The 13,950-nt window shown below is 40.1% G+C and overlaps 2 protein-coding genes across 2 annotated transcripts; one reads left to right on the forward strand and one right to left on the reverse strand.

Annotated features, from left to right (window-relative positions):
* Positions 1-8,447: 8,447 nt before the first annotated feature.
* LOC121743576 (homeobox protein SBH1-like) lies at positions 8,448-10,233 on the forward strand. The gene is made up of 3 exons (XM_042136900.1): positions 8,448-8,727; positions 8,806-9,067; positions 9,794-10,233. Exons 1-3 carry the CDS (start codon positions 8,575-8,577, stop codon positions 10,117-10,119), a joined length of 741 nt encoding a protein of 246 aa, XP_041992834.1. The 5' UTR covers positions 8,448-8,574; the 3' UTR covers positions 10,120-10,233.
* A 2,238-nt stretch (positions 10,234-12,471) lies between these two features.
* On the reverse strand, positions 12,472-13,218 carry LOC121746033. Its single transcript, XM_042139969.1, has one exon. It carries the CDS (start codon positions 13,216-13,218, stop codon positions 12,472-12,474), a length of 747 nt encoding a protein of 248 aa, XP_041995903.1.
* Between the last annotated feature and the right edge of the window lie 732 nt (positions 13,219-13,950).

Consider the following 13,950-nt stretch of genomic DNA (forward strand, 5'->3'; position numbering starts at 1 on the left):
CGATGATTCCTGTTATACTGTTGATAAGGAACAGGATATTAGCTGGACCTGTTAGAAGTAATTTTCTGTTCTAAGAAACACATGTAACTGTTGATGTTGCAAATTTGATGTAAAGCAGAGGCTTTTATACATCATCTTTCCCTATAATTCCATATTTTGCCTCAGTTGTGATTTTTGTCATTGTTTACCTTGTGTGAAGATGGAGAAGCTCATTTCTGTCTTAGACTAAAATGTGCAAGACTGACAAGAGCATCCTTATAACGTGATTCAGACTCCCTCTCAGAACAATTTCGCCAAAGGTGAAGTCGTTGAGGGCATGTGTTACTGCAAGTCTGAATTCCAAGATTTGTGTTGCCTCAGGAGCTATGTTGAACCAAAGTGGATTCATACTGACTGTCACTTCCTTGGGTGGCAGCACCATTTGCAGGTATATCTCTGGTTTGCTCGCTACTTTCTTCACTATTTTGTGTGTTACCGTGTTCCAGAAAGTGCAGTTACATGTTCCTCCAGTGACAATTCTGATTCTCTCTTGATCAGTATTTGGAAGAGTGCACAAAAAAGTAAGGTAATCTTCAAACCCTGCCTCAAGATCATCAGTTACAGACTCAAAAAATGTCAAAGCGCATAGATTCTGGTGTGGCCATGATAGAAGAAACATAAAAAAATACTTCAACTAAAGAAAACCTCATTCATGGTAGCTAATAGAATTAGTTATAGCTGATTCAAATAGAGTTCAACTCTTGTATTTTGTACAGATGTGTGTATAGACTATAAATGAGTATCGAGAGAGGGCTAGACTACATCAAATACTACACCTATAAATTGAGTAGAAGGAATCATTCCAATTGGGGTTGTGGATGATCAAAAGGTTTGATAAGGACTCGCTTGTTCTATTATTTATTATTTTCTATAATTTTAATTAATAAATAATAATAAACGAAAAACTATGCAATAAATAAATTACTTTCTTATAAATTATGAAAAATAAGATTTTACAAATGCAAGTAGAGCATAAATCATGGTTCTTCTGTAAATACCTCAGTATGTAAATTTCGTCAAATTTGTCGCTGGCTAGCGGATTTAAAGTGCTTCTAAACACTAAGAGGGAGTTAATTTATCTTTGCTGACAACACGTCAATCTAAGAGTACTAGTCAAAGCATTAATTTATCTTTGAATGCAATTTTCGACTTCTTTCTATTTCTGTAATTTACTTCAGTTGTAATCCTAGTAGTAAATTTTTCCAAATTTCTAAGATGAAGTGAAGTATTGCACATTTGCAGTTGTATGCTGTATAGAATTTTCGGTTCGAGTGCGACCACTCAATACCATTGTGTTGCCACGTGAATCCAACGACAACATTAAACCAATGGTCGACATTTCTGCTCAAAAAATCATTTGGATAAACAAAGCTAGGATCGTTTTTTTTTTTCTTTTTAATTGAGCATTATAACTTATTAGGTCATTAGATCATAGTCAGTAACTCCTTCACTTGTCGTCCATATTAATATGCTTTCTTCCCTCTAATATCGATCCATAAATACACTAGTACTAATCAAATCATCAATCAAATTGCTTAACGTAGTTTTTCCCTTCAATTTCATTAAGAAGAACAAAATAAATAAAGCTTTCGTTTTTATCTATAATTTGTAAATATCAATGACCATGCATGGCCATAAACGTATCTACCATTACTATAATTTTGATATATGCCCTTACTTAATTATTTTAATCTTTTACATATACTAGTGTAGAATTGGGTAATTTTATTGCTTAATATTCACAAAGGCATAGTACATCATATATAGGCTAGATAATCACTATACATGGTAAAATATTATCTCAATCAAATATTCCTAATAATGTGGTAAAGATGCTCCGCAATATTCTCATTCAATACGTGATCTTCTCCTTGATTTTGTAGAATATTCCGGGTCTCTTTCTAATACTCCCCCTCAAGTTAAGTGACGGGGTCTCCAAAACCTAACTTGCCCAACACTTCTTGGAAATTCTTTGCGGAGACGGCCTTAGTCAAGATGTCTGCTAGTTGATCTTCTGATTTTACATAGGGGATCTCCACTATCTTCTCCTCAAGATTTTCCTTTATGAAATGTCGATCAATCTCGACGTGTTTCGTTCTGTCATGTTGCACTGGATTCTCTGAAATGCTGATTGCAGCTTTATTATCGCATAACAGCTTGCAAGTCTTCTGTGACTCCAAGCCCAACTCTCTCATCAATCTTCTAAGCCACAGTATTTCGGTTAAGCCACTTCTAATACCTCGGAATTCAGCCTCGGCACTTGAGAGTGCCACTACCTTCTGCTTTTTACTTCTCCAAGTTACCAAGTTTCCACCAACGAAGGTGAAGTATCCTCCGGTGGATCGTCTGTCCATCAAGTTCCCTGCCCAGTCTGCATCAGTATATCCGTGGATGTCTAGGTGCCCATTATTCCGAAACAGTACTCCATGTCCCGCAGTTCCTTTCAAGTATCGTGTCACTCTAAGCGCTGCCTCCCAATGTTCTTCTTGAGGACTGTGCATAAATTGGCTGAGGACTCCTACAACATAGGCAATGTCTGGCCTAGTATGGGATAAGTAGATGAGTTTCCCAACGAGTCTCTGGTATCTTCCCCGATCAGTAGGGTTTGCTCCTTTTATGATTTGGAGCCCATGATTCTGAACTATAGGAGTGTCTCCTGGCCTACAGTCCAACATTCCTATCTCTGCCAAGAGATCCAGTATATACTTGCGTTGGCTAATAAAAATCCCTTTTCCAGATCTAAGTACTTCAATCCCGAGGAAGTACTTGAGGTCACCCAGATTCTTCATTTCAAATTCCGCAGCAAGATGCCCCTTTAGTCGCTCTATCTCGGCGTCATTATCTCCAGTGATAATCATATCATCCACATAAATTATCAAGCAAGTAATTTTCTCACCTTCTCGTTTGATGAATAGTGTGTGATCAGAACTGCTTTGTTGATACCCATATTTCTTCATCACCTCTGTGAATCTGCCAAACCATGCTCTTGGAGATTGTTTTAACCCGTATAGGGTTTTCTTCAACTTACACACCTTCTCTCGCCCGAACTCTTCAGAAAAACCTGGTGGAGCTTCCATGTAAATCAGGTCTTTCAATTCTCCATGAAGGAAAGCGTTAGTGACATCATACTGATGGAGAGGCCAGTCTTTATTTGCCAATATAGATAGAAGTACTCTTACAGCATTCATTTTGGCAACTGGAGAGAAAGTTTCAGAATAGTCGATACCTTGAGTTTGAGTGTATCCTTTCGCCACCAGTCGAGCTTTATATCGTTCAATACTTCCATCTGGTCTCCTTTTTGATAGTGAAGACCCGTCTGCACCCTACGGTATGCTTCCCTTCGGGTAGCGAACTGATCTCCCATGTGTGATTTCTCTGCAAGGCTTTCATCTCAACCAGCATTGCTTCCTTCCAATGTTTGATTTTTATGGCTTCTTCAAATGTTCGAGGCATCTCCTCCTCGTATAGTGCAGTTGGAATGCCCTTGCCATTTTGGAGATATTAGCTTCAGCAAAGCTTGCTATTGAGTATCTACTTCTTCTTCCTATCCTCTCTGGTGAATATCTCTTGGGAGAGATTCCTCTTGTACTGCGCAGCGGAAGTACGTATTTTCCTGTGTCTTGGTCAATAGTGGTGTCTTCCTCTGTATCAGGGGGGTTAGAAGTACTAATCGTATCCTCAGAAAGTGTGCCAGAGATTACCTCGGATTCCGGTACGGTTGGATCAGAGGATCGCGGCGGAAGCGCTGAAAGGCTCGTTTCTGTAGACAAATTCGACTCTTGGATGGTACCAACTTGCTCTGGTGGTCCCATATCGAAGTGACTTGGCACATGCCACCGAAGGGAGTCGCTTTCTTGGGTCTCCCCCTGTCTCTTACTCTCCCCCTGAGTCCCAAGGTGGTAATAGAATTCTGTTTCGAGGAAGTTGCAATTCATGGTAGTGGTAATTCTCTTAGTTTTAGGGTCATAACATCTATAGCCCTTCTGAGTGATCCCATACCCCATAAATACACACTTAATTGCACACGGAGAAAATTTGGTTCTCTCTTGTTTTGGAACGTGTACGTAGACAGTGCAACCGAAAATTTTGGGGGGAAGAGATAAGACCGCAGAGATTTGTGTTAAGGTAGCCAGGTGGTCCAAAGGGGTTTTTCGATGTAGTGTTTTTGTGGGAAGGCGGTTGAGGAGGTAAACAGAAGTAGCTACAGCTTCAGGCCAATACATTGGTGGGACTTTGGAATAAAAAAGAAGTGCTCGAGTCATTTCAAGGATGATCCTATTCTTCCTCTCTGCTACCCCATTTTGTTCTGGTGTGTGAGGGCATGAAGTTTGGTGGATTAACCCGTTATCCTTAAAAAACTGAGACAGAGAATTATTCACGAATTCCCCCCCGTTGTCCGACCGTAGGATTTTAATGGTTGTTTGAAATTGGGTTTGGACCATTTTATAGAACAAAATAAATTTTTCAACAACCTCTGACTTATGTTTCTTAAAATATACCCATGTAGCCCTACTGCAATCATCAACAAATATCACAAAGTATTTAAACCCTGAACTATTACCAATAGGTGTTGGGCCCCACACATCAGAATGTATTAAAGAGAAAACAGTCTCTACACGTGTATCATTGGGTTAAAAAGAATTATGGTGGCTCTTGGCCAAAACACACGATTCACAAGAAAAGTCTTTAGGAACAAAAAGTTTGGGAAATAAAGATTTTAGATAACCCGAAGAAGTATGACCCATTCTTCGGTGCCAGAGCCAAGTCTCCTGGGTAGTGGGTTCGTGAGCAAGCATCGCCGTACCATAGTGTCGAGCGATCTCATCTACCAAATAGAGTCCACGGCGTTCAGTGCCACGTCCAATAATCCTCCCCGTTCGGATATCCTGTAAGAGACAAAATTTTGGTTGCATCAGCAGGGTACAGTTCAATTCCTTAGTCACATGACTAATCGACATTAATTTCTGAGATAAGTTCGGCACATAGAGACAATTCGTAATCTGCACATTAAGGGATATTTCTATAGTCTCTGCTCCTTCAACTGGAGTTAACCCCCCATTGGCTGTTTGGATATGTGACTTATGGGTTTTATAAAATTTCACAAAATCCCTTTTATCATACGTCATGGTATCAGTGGCCCCACAGTAAAAAATCCAGCATGTATCGTCAAATTGATCACAATCTCGGGCCTTAAATGCATATGACGAGGTTTCTAGGGGAGCAAACGAATTTTTACACAAAATGGGGTCAAATTCGAGAAATCTCCTAGTCTGGCGTCATTTTTGAAGGCTTTCTTAGTCTGGGTTTAATTTTGTGAACATGCATAATTCGGGGACTCAATTGAAATTTATGAAACTTGTGAGGATTTAATAGCAAATGAGTAGTATTAGGGTTGGGTTTAGTCTTCCCCAACCCTTTACCTCCTTCGTCCGAGCCGCCTTCCATTTTGAGCGATGCCACCATCGCCTCGGCCGTCTTCCCTCCTCCGCCGTCGCCACGCCGCCCTCCGCCGGTCTGGAGGCCACCGTCTTCGGGCTTCCGTTCCTGGACCTGCACCGTTTCTCGGTTCCCTTCCACCCCTGTTCCGTCCCGATTCCGTCCACGGTCTGTTCCAATCGCCATTTTCGCCTTCGCCGCCTTCTCCTCCTCCCACCAGTAGGGATATCCGATTAATTGGAAGCATGCATCTTTGGTGTGTTTGTGCATTCCACAGTGGGAGCACCAAAGTTTTGATTTATTCGGTTTGGTGCTTCCCCGGCGGACGGTGCTCTGGCGCGGTGGCGGTGGTTGGCTGCGGTGTTGGGGTTGTGACTGGCGGTGTTCTCTGACTCCAAAGCCGAACCCTACTCCCGATGATGAGTCATTTCCAGCAGCGGCGGTGGGTGATTTGGACGCCGGTGACATGATTTTCAATCAAGCTGCCTCCCGTTTCACCCATTCGTACGCTTCATCAACTGAGGGATATGGATCCTCCTTGAGGATTTCACGTCTGACCCAATCGTATCTCTCGTTTAGTCCGGTGAGGAATTTGAATAACCTCAATTCAGATTTGATGCTTCGATACTGTGAGACTCCTTTATCGCAGCAGTCGACTGTTTTGTGTGGGCGTCGGTCGATATCCATCCATAGGGATGTCAATGTAACCCAAACCAGCGGGCCGGCCCGAATAACCCGATAAAAATACAGGGTTAGGGTTGTAATTTCGCAGCCCGAATTTAAAATCGGGCCATTCGGGCTGACCCGTTCGGGTTGTCGGGTTAGGCGGGCTGACCCGTTCGGGTTACGGGTCGGCCCGTCGGGTTGAAGGCTTCTGCACAGCGAGCAGTTTTTGTAACGGCCATAACTTTCTCTACAAAGCTTCGATTGAGGCGTGCAATATATCCACACGAAGCACTTTCAAAGACGAAGATAATGATATGTATTATAGGTTTATCAGACTTCAAAATCGAGAGAAACATTGACTCAAACAAGGCTGCTGCACATCCACATATTTTGTGTACATTTTCTAATCAATTTTCTATCATTTCTCAACAAACATATAAACATACCAAAATATAGAAATATAATCAAAATCATCCAAGACAACCCTCTAAAACCATGTAAAATCCAAATACGCCAACCGACTATATAAGATCACGAAAAAAATCACCATGTGGTTCATGGATTCATAAATACTCGTATATAAAAGCTTTCTTTTAGTATATTTCCAATATAATAGTGCAAAGTGTTTTGACGCCGCTTCGTCATTGAATTATGCGTACTTTGATGATTCTTAAAACAAAGATAAATTATTATTTGACTTATTTACAGCTGGAATAAATTAAATTTGACCAATCATAATTCAAGAAAACATAGAGTTACTCCAATTAGCTAGCATCTTGATAATTCACTCTTTAACAATTCAAAATATTTTTGTTACATCTACGATGCACCTCTCACGATTTTATTTAATTTTCTACGAATTGATTTATGTTTGAATTTTGAAACAAAGTGTTGATTTATGTTTTAAATACATAAACATAAACATACTATTGATAGATATTCTGTAAATAATTATGTAATGAATAAGTTATTTAAATTTAAATAACTTAATCTTTTTTAAAAATATTAAAGAAAATTAAAAATATGTATTTCATTGTTGAATGATTAATTAAAAATATGTATATAATTAAAGAAAATTTAAAACACGTATTATTTTTGAAAATATTAAAAGAATTAAAAATACGCATTGGCCTGAATAACCCGGTGGGTTAGCCCGAAACCCCGAAGGGTTAGGGTTATGGTCGAACTTTTATAACCCGAAAAAATCATAACCCGAATAGCCCGTACCCGGATGGCCCGACAACCCGAACGGGTTGGCCCGAACCCGAACGGGTTGGCCCGATTGACATCCCTATCCATCCATAATCCATGGAGTTTACTCCAATAGGCTTCTAAACTTGAGTCTCCCTGAATGACTCTGCTTGCTTTCTCTCGCAGGTCGTTGATTAGGTACGAATCGGCTGAGCTCGCGAAGGTCACGGCGAGCGTATCCCATAGGGACTTCGCCGTCTGATGATGCGCGAAATCGGCTATGATACACGTCTCCATGTTGTCGATGATCCATGAGAAGACTATCAAGTTTATCTCCTCCCAATCGGTGTATCTCTTCTCTCCTGGTCTTGGTGGAGTCGGGATACCAGTGATGTGACGGTAGACTCCCCTACCGCCAATGGCCACCTTCATTAGGCGTGCCCACAGTGAGTAATTTGATCAATTTAACTTGAAGGCCACGGTAACGCTCATGCTCGATCTGATCTTTTCGGCAATTGGTTCAATTCCATCCTTATTTTCATCGGTCATATTGATTGTGGTTGGTTTCTCGCCATTTCGGTCGAGAATTGTGTATTTGGGGCTAGGGCTATGATGATATTTTTCTGAGCCAAACCTGCTCGGATGCCATGTAGAATTGGGTAATTTTATTGCTTAATATTCACAAAGGCATAGTACATCATATATAGGCTAGATAATCACTATACATGGTAAGATATTATCTCAATCAAATCTTTCTAATAATGTGGTAAAGATGCTCCGCAATCTTCTCATTCAATACGTGATCTTCTCCTTGATTTTGTAGAATATTCCGGGTCTCTTTCTAACAACTAGTACTATAATTTTGATTAGAATTCTTTAGTAAATAGGAGTAAATGAAATTGTAGTAGTAAATACAAAATGAGTTTTAGCCTTTAGGTAGATAGTGATAGAGACAGATGCAAAGCACTTGGAAGAGAAATGGAGCACACCTGAAGCAGAGTTGTGTTTGTCGGAGTCAGAAAAAGTAAAAAGAAGAAAATGAAGCAACGGAGCAGTAAGAATTCCATAGGAGCTTGTTTAGGATTTTCTGTAAAAAGCAGCAGCATAAAAATCGGGAGGCCCCTTCCTTCATAACAACAATAAGTTAAGCCAATGCGTATGTACAGAAAACGATTTTACAAAAGAGAGAGAGAGAGAAGATCATGTCACTATTTGTAGCTAGGTTTGTCATATTCTGCCCTAATGTTGCCTGCACCTGTTTCCAATACACCTCCTTCCTCCAATCCGAAATCTCTGGAAGGCGGTGGAAGCAATTCTTCTTCCATGGAAAGAGAGAAGATCATGTCTCACCCTTACTTTCACCGCCTCTTGACTGCTTATGTTAACTGTCAAAAGGTGCTCTATTTTCATCATTTTCACTACTAGTTAAAATGAAATAAAAAAAACAAGATTGAGACATCGTTTTGATGGCAGGTAGGAGCTCCGGCTGAAATGGCGGCGAGGCTGGAGGAAGCGGAAGCGTGTGCGGGGGCGAGGAGGGGTCAGGGTGGGTGCGCGGAGAGTGAAGATCCGGCGCTTGACCAATTCATGGAGGCTTACTGTGAAATGCTGATCAAGTACGAGCAAGAACTCTCTAAGTCATTGGCAGAAGCCAAGCTTTTCTTTGCAACAATTCAGCGCCACTTTCAAGCCCTCACTTTCTGCTTCTCCGATTCTTCTGCTCATACCACTACCAGTAACACCTCTCTCTCTCTCCTGTTTTAAACTTTCATATTATATTTGTGTCACGGCCTTAATTTAAATCAATTTTCATTTATTTAATCTGAGCAAAGCCTTTTGATGCGTTTCTAGTTAGAAATAAGCTCTAAGCTAATTTGTGTCTATATAGGGAATCGTTAGTTTAACTCCTACATTTTCATACAAATCTGTCCATCCGGAACCAACTACGCTGCCCCTGCGGACTTCAACTCACATATTTTGACCCACTATAATCCCTTTTAGTTACTATTTTCCTATTTTCCGGGTACTCAAAAATATCTATTGGTCAGAAGATAGCATGTGTAGAAATTAGTGCATATATATAATTATACCCCACTTCATAATACATCAACTACTCATTATTGTACAAACCATGAAAAAAGATTGTCACCAAACAAGGTTTAAACCCTAGGATATAATTTATAAATGAAGTGATTACTAAAATGATTATGCATAAACAAGTACACTAATGATTATGTATATAGGAGGTTAATTAATTAATTAATCCTGTTTCACCCTCAGTCATTATCTTTGTAACTTACGATAATAAAAGTGTTGTTAAGGATATTAGTAGTATAACCTAATTTTTGGTGGCGTAGAATGCTTATGTGTATGCGTTGTTGGGAAAAGAAATGTGTATGGAATATGGATGGACTTGTATCTTAATTGGTGATATATAATGTGTGTATATGTTGGTGTGAAGGGGAGATGATTATGATAGAGGGTGAAGATGAGAAATTGAAAGAGGAGCTACTGGAAAAATACAGAGGATGTTTGGGAAATCTCAAGGAGGAATTCTCCAAGAAAAAGAAGAACGGAAAGCTGCCTAAACAAGGGCGGCAGCAGCTGCTCAACTGGTGGAACAGGCACTACAAATGGCCTTATCCATCGGAGGCGGAGAAGATGGCACTGGCTGAATCCACAGGTTTGGAGCAGAAGCAGATCAACAACTGGTTCATCAACCAAAGGAAGCGCCACTGGAAACCTGCATCTTCCAACAACGCTCCTGTTACACTTCATTTTCATTAACTACCCATTTCTTTAAATTCAATTTCTCACCAAATTGTTGTTCCGAATTTGGACAAGAGATACTACCCTCATGCTGCTATATATTGAACCTATTCATACACTACAATATTTTCAATCAACAATTTGTATACTTATAATCTTTACACTTATAGTAATATGCATGATTGCTGTATATATACGCATTTTTAAGTTAGGGGGGCCTTGTGAGATGTGATAGATCCATGCAATCGCAACTTCTTTTATTAACTAGATTCAATCACAATAACCAACAACAACATTATCCTTAAGTTTCAATTTAATTAATATAACTAACTAAATTAAATGTTTCTGAAGATTCGAGTACTATATATTCAGCTATGAGGACGTTCAATACTTTCGGAGGTTCAACCATAAAGCTATTTCCCATTATATAGTTCAAGATAAGACAAACATTATTATTTATAAACTCAAAATCATCACAAGACCAAAACAAACACCCTAAAGATTTGATATGTACTAGTCGATCGCAAATAAATGGTTCAAATCTTAACCCATTGATTTCACACACAAAATCAGAATAAACCCAAAAATTAATTAATTAAGTTAAAAGTAGTAAGCGTTGATATAAAACTCATTATTCCTCCGTTCCCATATAGAATGCGCCTTTGGAGCCAATCAGAATTTGAAACTCGACCGTTGAGTGAAAATATTAATTTACTCAAATCATTATTTTTATACTGATCAGTGCTTAGAGCATCCACAATAGTGGAGCCCAAGTCCAAGGCCAAGCCATCAAACTTGGCCAAGGCCAAGAAACTTGACCGGGCCACAAAAAAACTTGTTCACACAATAGTGGACAAGCCCAAGCCACAAATTATTTTTTTTTTCATTTTTACTTATATTTTAATTTAACTAGCATAAAAATTATCGGACTATAATAAATAAATAAAAAAACTGCATAATTTAATAGAAACCAATTCAAAGCAAATCTTCGTTGTATTATAGATAGGGGAAGGTGGAAAGTTGTCGTATCCTGAGTCTCCATAGCCAGGGGAATCATCATCTCCACCTTGTGTTTTTGAGACTATAAAAATTGTAGAGAGTGAAAATTAGGGTTGTTATTTGTGTGAAATGAAAAATGGGTGGAATGGAGTATAAATAAGAATTTTCAAAAAATATTAAAATAAATAAATAAATAAAAATTTGGAGTTGGGCGGGCGCATCGGCTCTCGGCCACCACAATAGCGCGCTGCGGCCCCGCGCCCAAACGCCCCGGCCAGGCCACCTGTGTGGCGCTCCATTGGGCGACACCCCCCCCCCCCCGGCTTTGTGTGGAGCTAGCAATATGGAGCCGCGGCCAGCCACCCCTGTGCCGGGAGCCGCGGCTCCCCTATTGTGGACACTCTTATATAGTTCGTAATGACTATTTACTTAACACAATTTTGCTATCGATATACTACGATTCTACTTTTAAAAACTCATGAAATATATCTAGTATAATATGCTTGGGTATTTTAAATGCACATGTTTGAATATATCAATGGGGAGAATGAATTTGAAATTGGACTTATTCGAATTCAAATGTGTACATGAAATAAATGTCGGAAACCACGTAAAACTTAGTGCTACTAATTTTGAATATCTATTTCAAACGGGAATGAGGGAGAACCCGAGTCAAGTTTTAAATTTAAAATATAATATGGGGGCCTTCATTTGTTCGATCATTTAATATTTGCGAACATTTACAATTCCCACTCACTCAAGTGACATTCAAATTCAATTTATGTTTTTACTTGCTAAAATATAGTATAGTTTTTGCATTTACAAGCTGAAATGCCATTACAGATCTTGGTCGTATAATAAAGTTATGTGCTGATTTTAGAAAAATAAAAACATACTACTTCTGTTCGATCTGTCCCAAGAAAATTATGTGCACTTTCTATTTTCATCCGTTCTAAAAAAATATGAGCATTTCTATTTATAGAAAGTTGTACAAAGAAACTTCACTAGAACTATCCGCTATATTAATTCCCCAACTCCGATATTTATAATCAATTATCAATTTACAAAAAAAACAGTTATAAATTATCATTTCAACATATAACTGTCAAATATTTTCTCTTTCCAACTCACGTCATTCAAACACTTTGAGAGTAATTTATACTCCACACTCAAATTCCCCACACACAGATCTTATAAGTTGAGAGAATTACTCTATTTCTATAAATTTAAATTACATTAGTGGAGTAGTAATTAACTATACGATGAAGGAAAAATAAGCGTGAAGAAATATTCTTTAGTTCATAAAGGGAAAATGATTCCCTCTAATAAGATATATAAACGCCAAATCTAAATGTAGTAATTTTAAAGCGATCAATACAGTTTCTTGGTGAAGAGGCTTCTGATATTAAACAAATTAGCTCCACGTAGGCCTTTACCACCGGCGGCATCGCTTCTACAGCTAAAACGCTGCCGGTAGCCCATACACACGGGGACTTTGAAATTCAGAACCCTAGCTTTGGAGGTACCGGCAACCGGCACTCTCCGTCGGACCTGCCTGCTTCTTCCCAAGTGGACCCCACCTCTACCGGGGCTGCCTGCCCACTTCCTCGACTTCGAGTTGCTCCGAGAGCAGGGGGCGCGCGGTCGAGTTGAGGCGTTACCGGCGGATCCACTCCTCGCGAATGGCCATATGTTTATGTTCAGCTCTGCCGAGCATGCACTCACGCTACCGCTCTTCTTATCTCCTCTCCTCTCCTTAATGATGCGATCTTCCCCAATTCTCTTATCGTTTTTTCTGAAAATATCTCTCCACCGCTTTGACGAAGTCAACGCCGAATTGGCCGACAATTCCGCCGATTCGACAGCGGAGGATTCGGGGTCGGGGCCTCGATCCGATTGGGATGCGTCGGACTCTGCCTCATTGGAGAGGTTGAGATGGTGGAGGGGGAGGAGTACGCCGCCGGAGAAGAGTTCGTCGGCGGATAGAAGATTCGGCGGCGGGAGTGACGGGTTTCTGACCATCCAAAATTCGAATTCCGGTGAGTTCGAATCGCCACAGCTTCTTCTTCCGCTGCCGCGTGGCGCTAGAATTGGAGGCAGCGGCGGAGGATCCTCCATTTCCAGAAATCGGAAAGGTGAATGAGATTGCGAAATGGAAATAAATAAAGGGGAGGGAGGGGATATGTGATTATGGGTTATTTATTAGAGCGAAGGGAAGCGGGATTTTGGTTCAATTCTGAATTATCTGTCGCGCATTAATTCATTTCCTTATTGTTCAAGGAATAATATGTAAATGGTGGCCCCGTGTGACGCAATAATAAAAAGCTAGTAAAGGTTTTGTTAGAGCATCTCCAGTGGGCGGACATCCCAAAAACACCTCATGCCACGTCACTAGGACTTCCCATCCCACTGCCACGTCACTAGGACATCCCCTCCTATGTCCGCCCTTCCCACTAGGACATCCCACAATAAAAAAAAGCATACATTTACAAATAAAACAATTTACATTTACGGAAATAAAATTTGACGTCAACCCCTCCGAGTCCAAACCTCATACATTATTCGAAAAAATTACGGGAAAAATTAACAACTTCATCGGAAAAATTAACAACTTCGTCGGAAAAAACATACATGATTCGAAAAAAAAAATTGCATACATGTTAACACAAGTGGTGCGAATGAAATAAAATTCGACGAGCCGTATATATAGAGTTTAAAAAAAAAAATTTAAAAACAGGACGTCCGACTGGACGCCACAATGGCGGACGTCCGCCCGCCCGTCGCGCCGACGTCCGAGGACACCCGACGTCCTCACGGGACGTCCGTATCCGACCCTAAACGCCACAATGG

The sequence above is a fragment of the Salvia splendens genome, chromosome 8 (assembly GCF_004379255.2).
Source record: "Salvia splendens isolate huo1 chromosome 8, SspV2, whole genome shotgun sequence".
NCBI classification, from domain to species: domain Eukaryota; kingdom Viridiplantae; phylum Streptophyta; class Magnoliopsida; order Lamiales; family Lamiaceae; genus Salvia; species Salvia splendens.

What these genes read in the sequence shown, in the direction of transcription:
- LOC121743576 (XM_042136900.1), top strand. Translation starts at nt 8,575, where the DNA reads ATGTTGCCTGCACCTGTTTCCAATACACCTCCTTCCTCCAATCCGAAA. An exon ending in CTTATGTTAACTGTCAAAAG is followed by an intron (nt 8,728 to 8,805) that starts GTGCTCTATTTT and finishes TTTTGATGGCAG; the next exon opens with GTAGGAGCTCCGGCTGAAAT. An exon ending in TTCTGCTCATACCACTACCA is followed by an intron (nt 9,068 to 9,793) that starts GTAACACCTCTC and finishes GTTGGTGTGAAG; the next exon opens with GGGAGATGATTATGATAGAG.
- LOC121746033 (XM_042139969.1), bottom strand. Translation starts at nt 13,218, where the DNA reads ATGGAGGATCCTCCGCCGCTGCCTCCAATTCTAGCGCCACGCGGCAGC.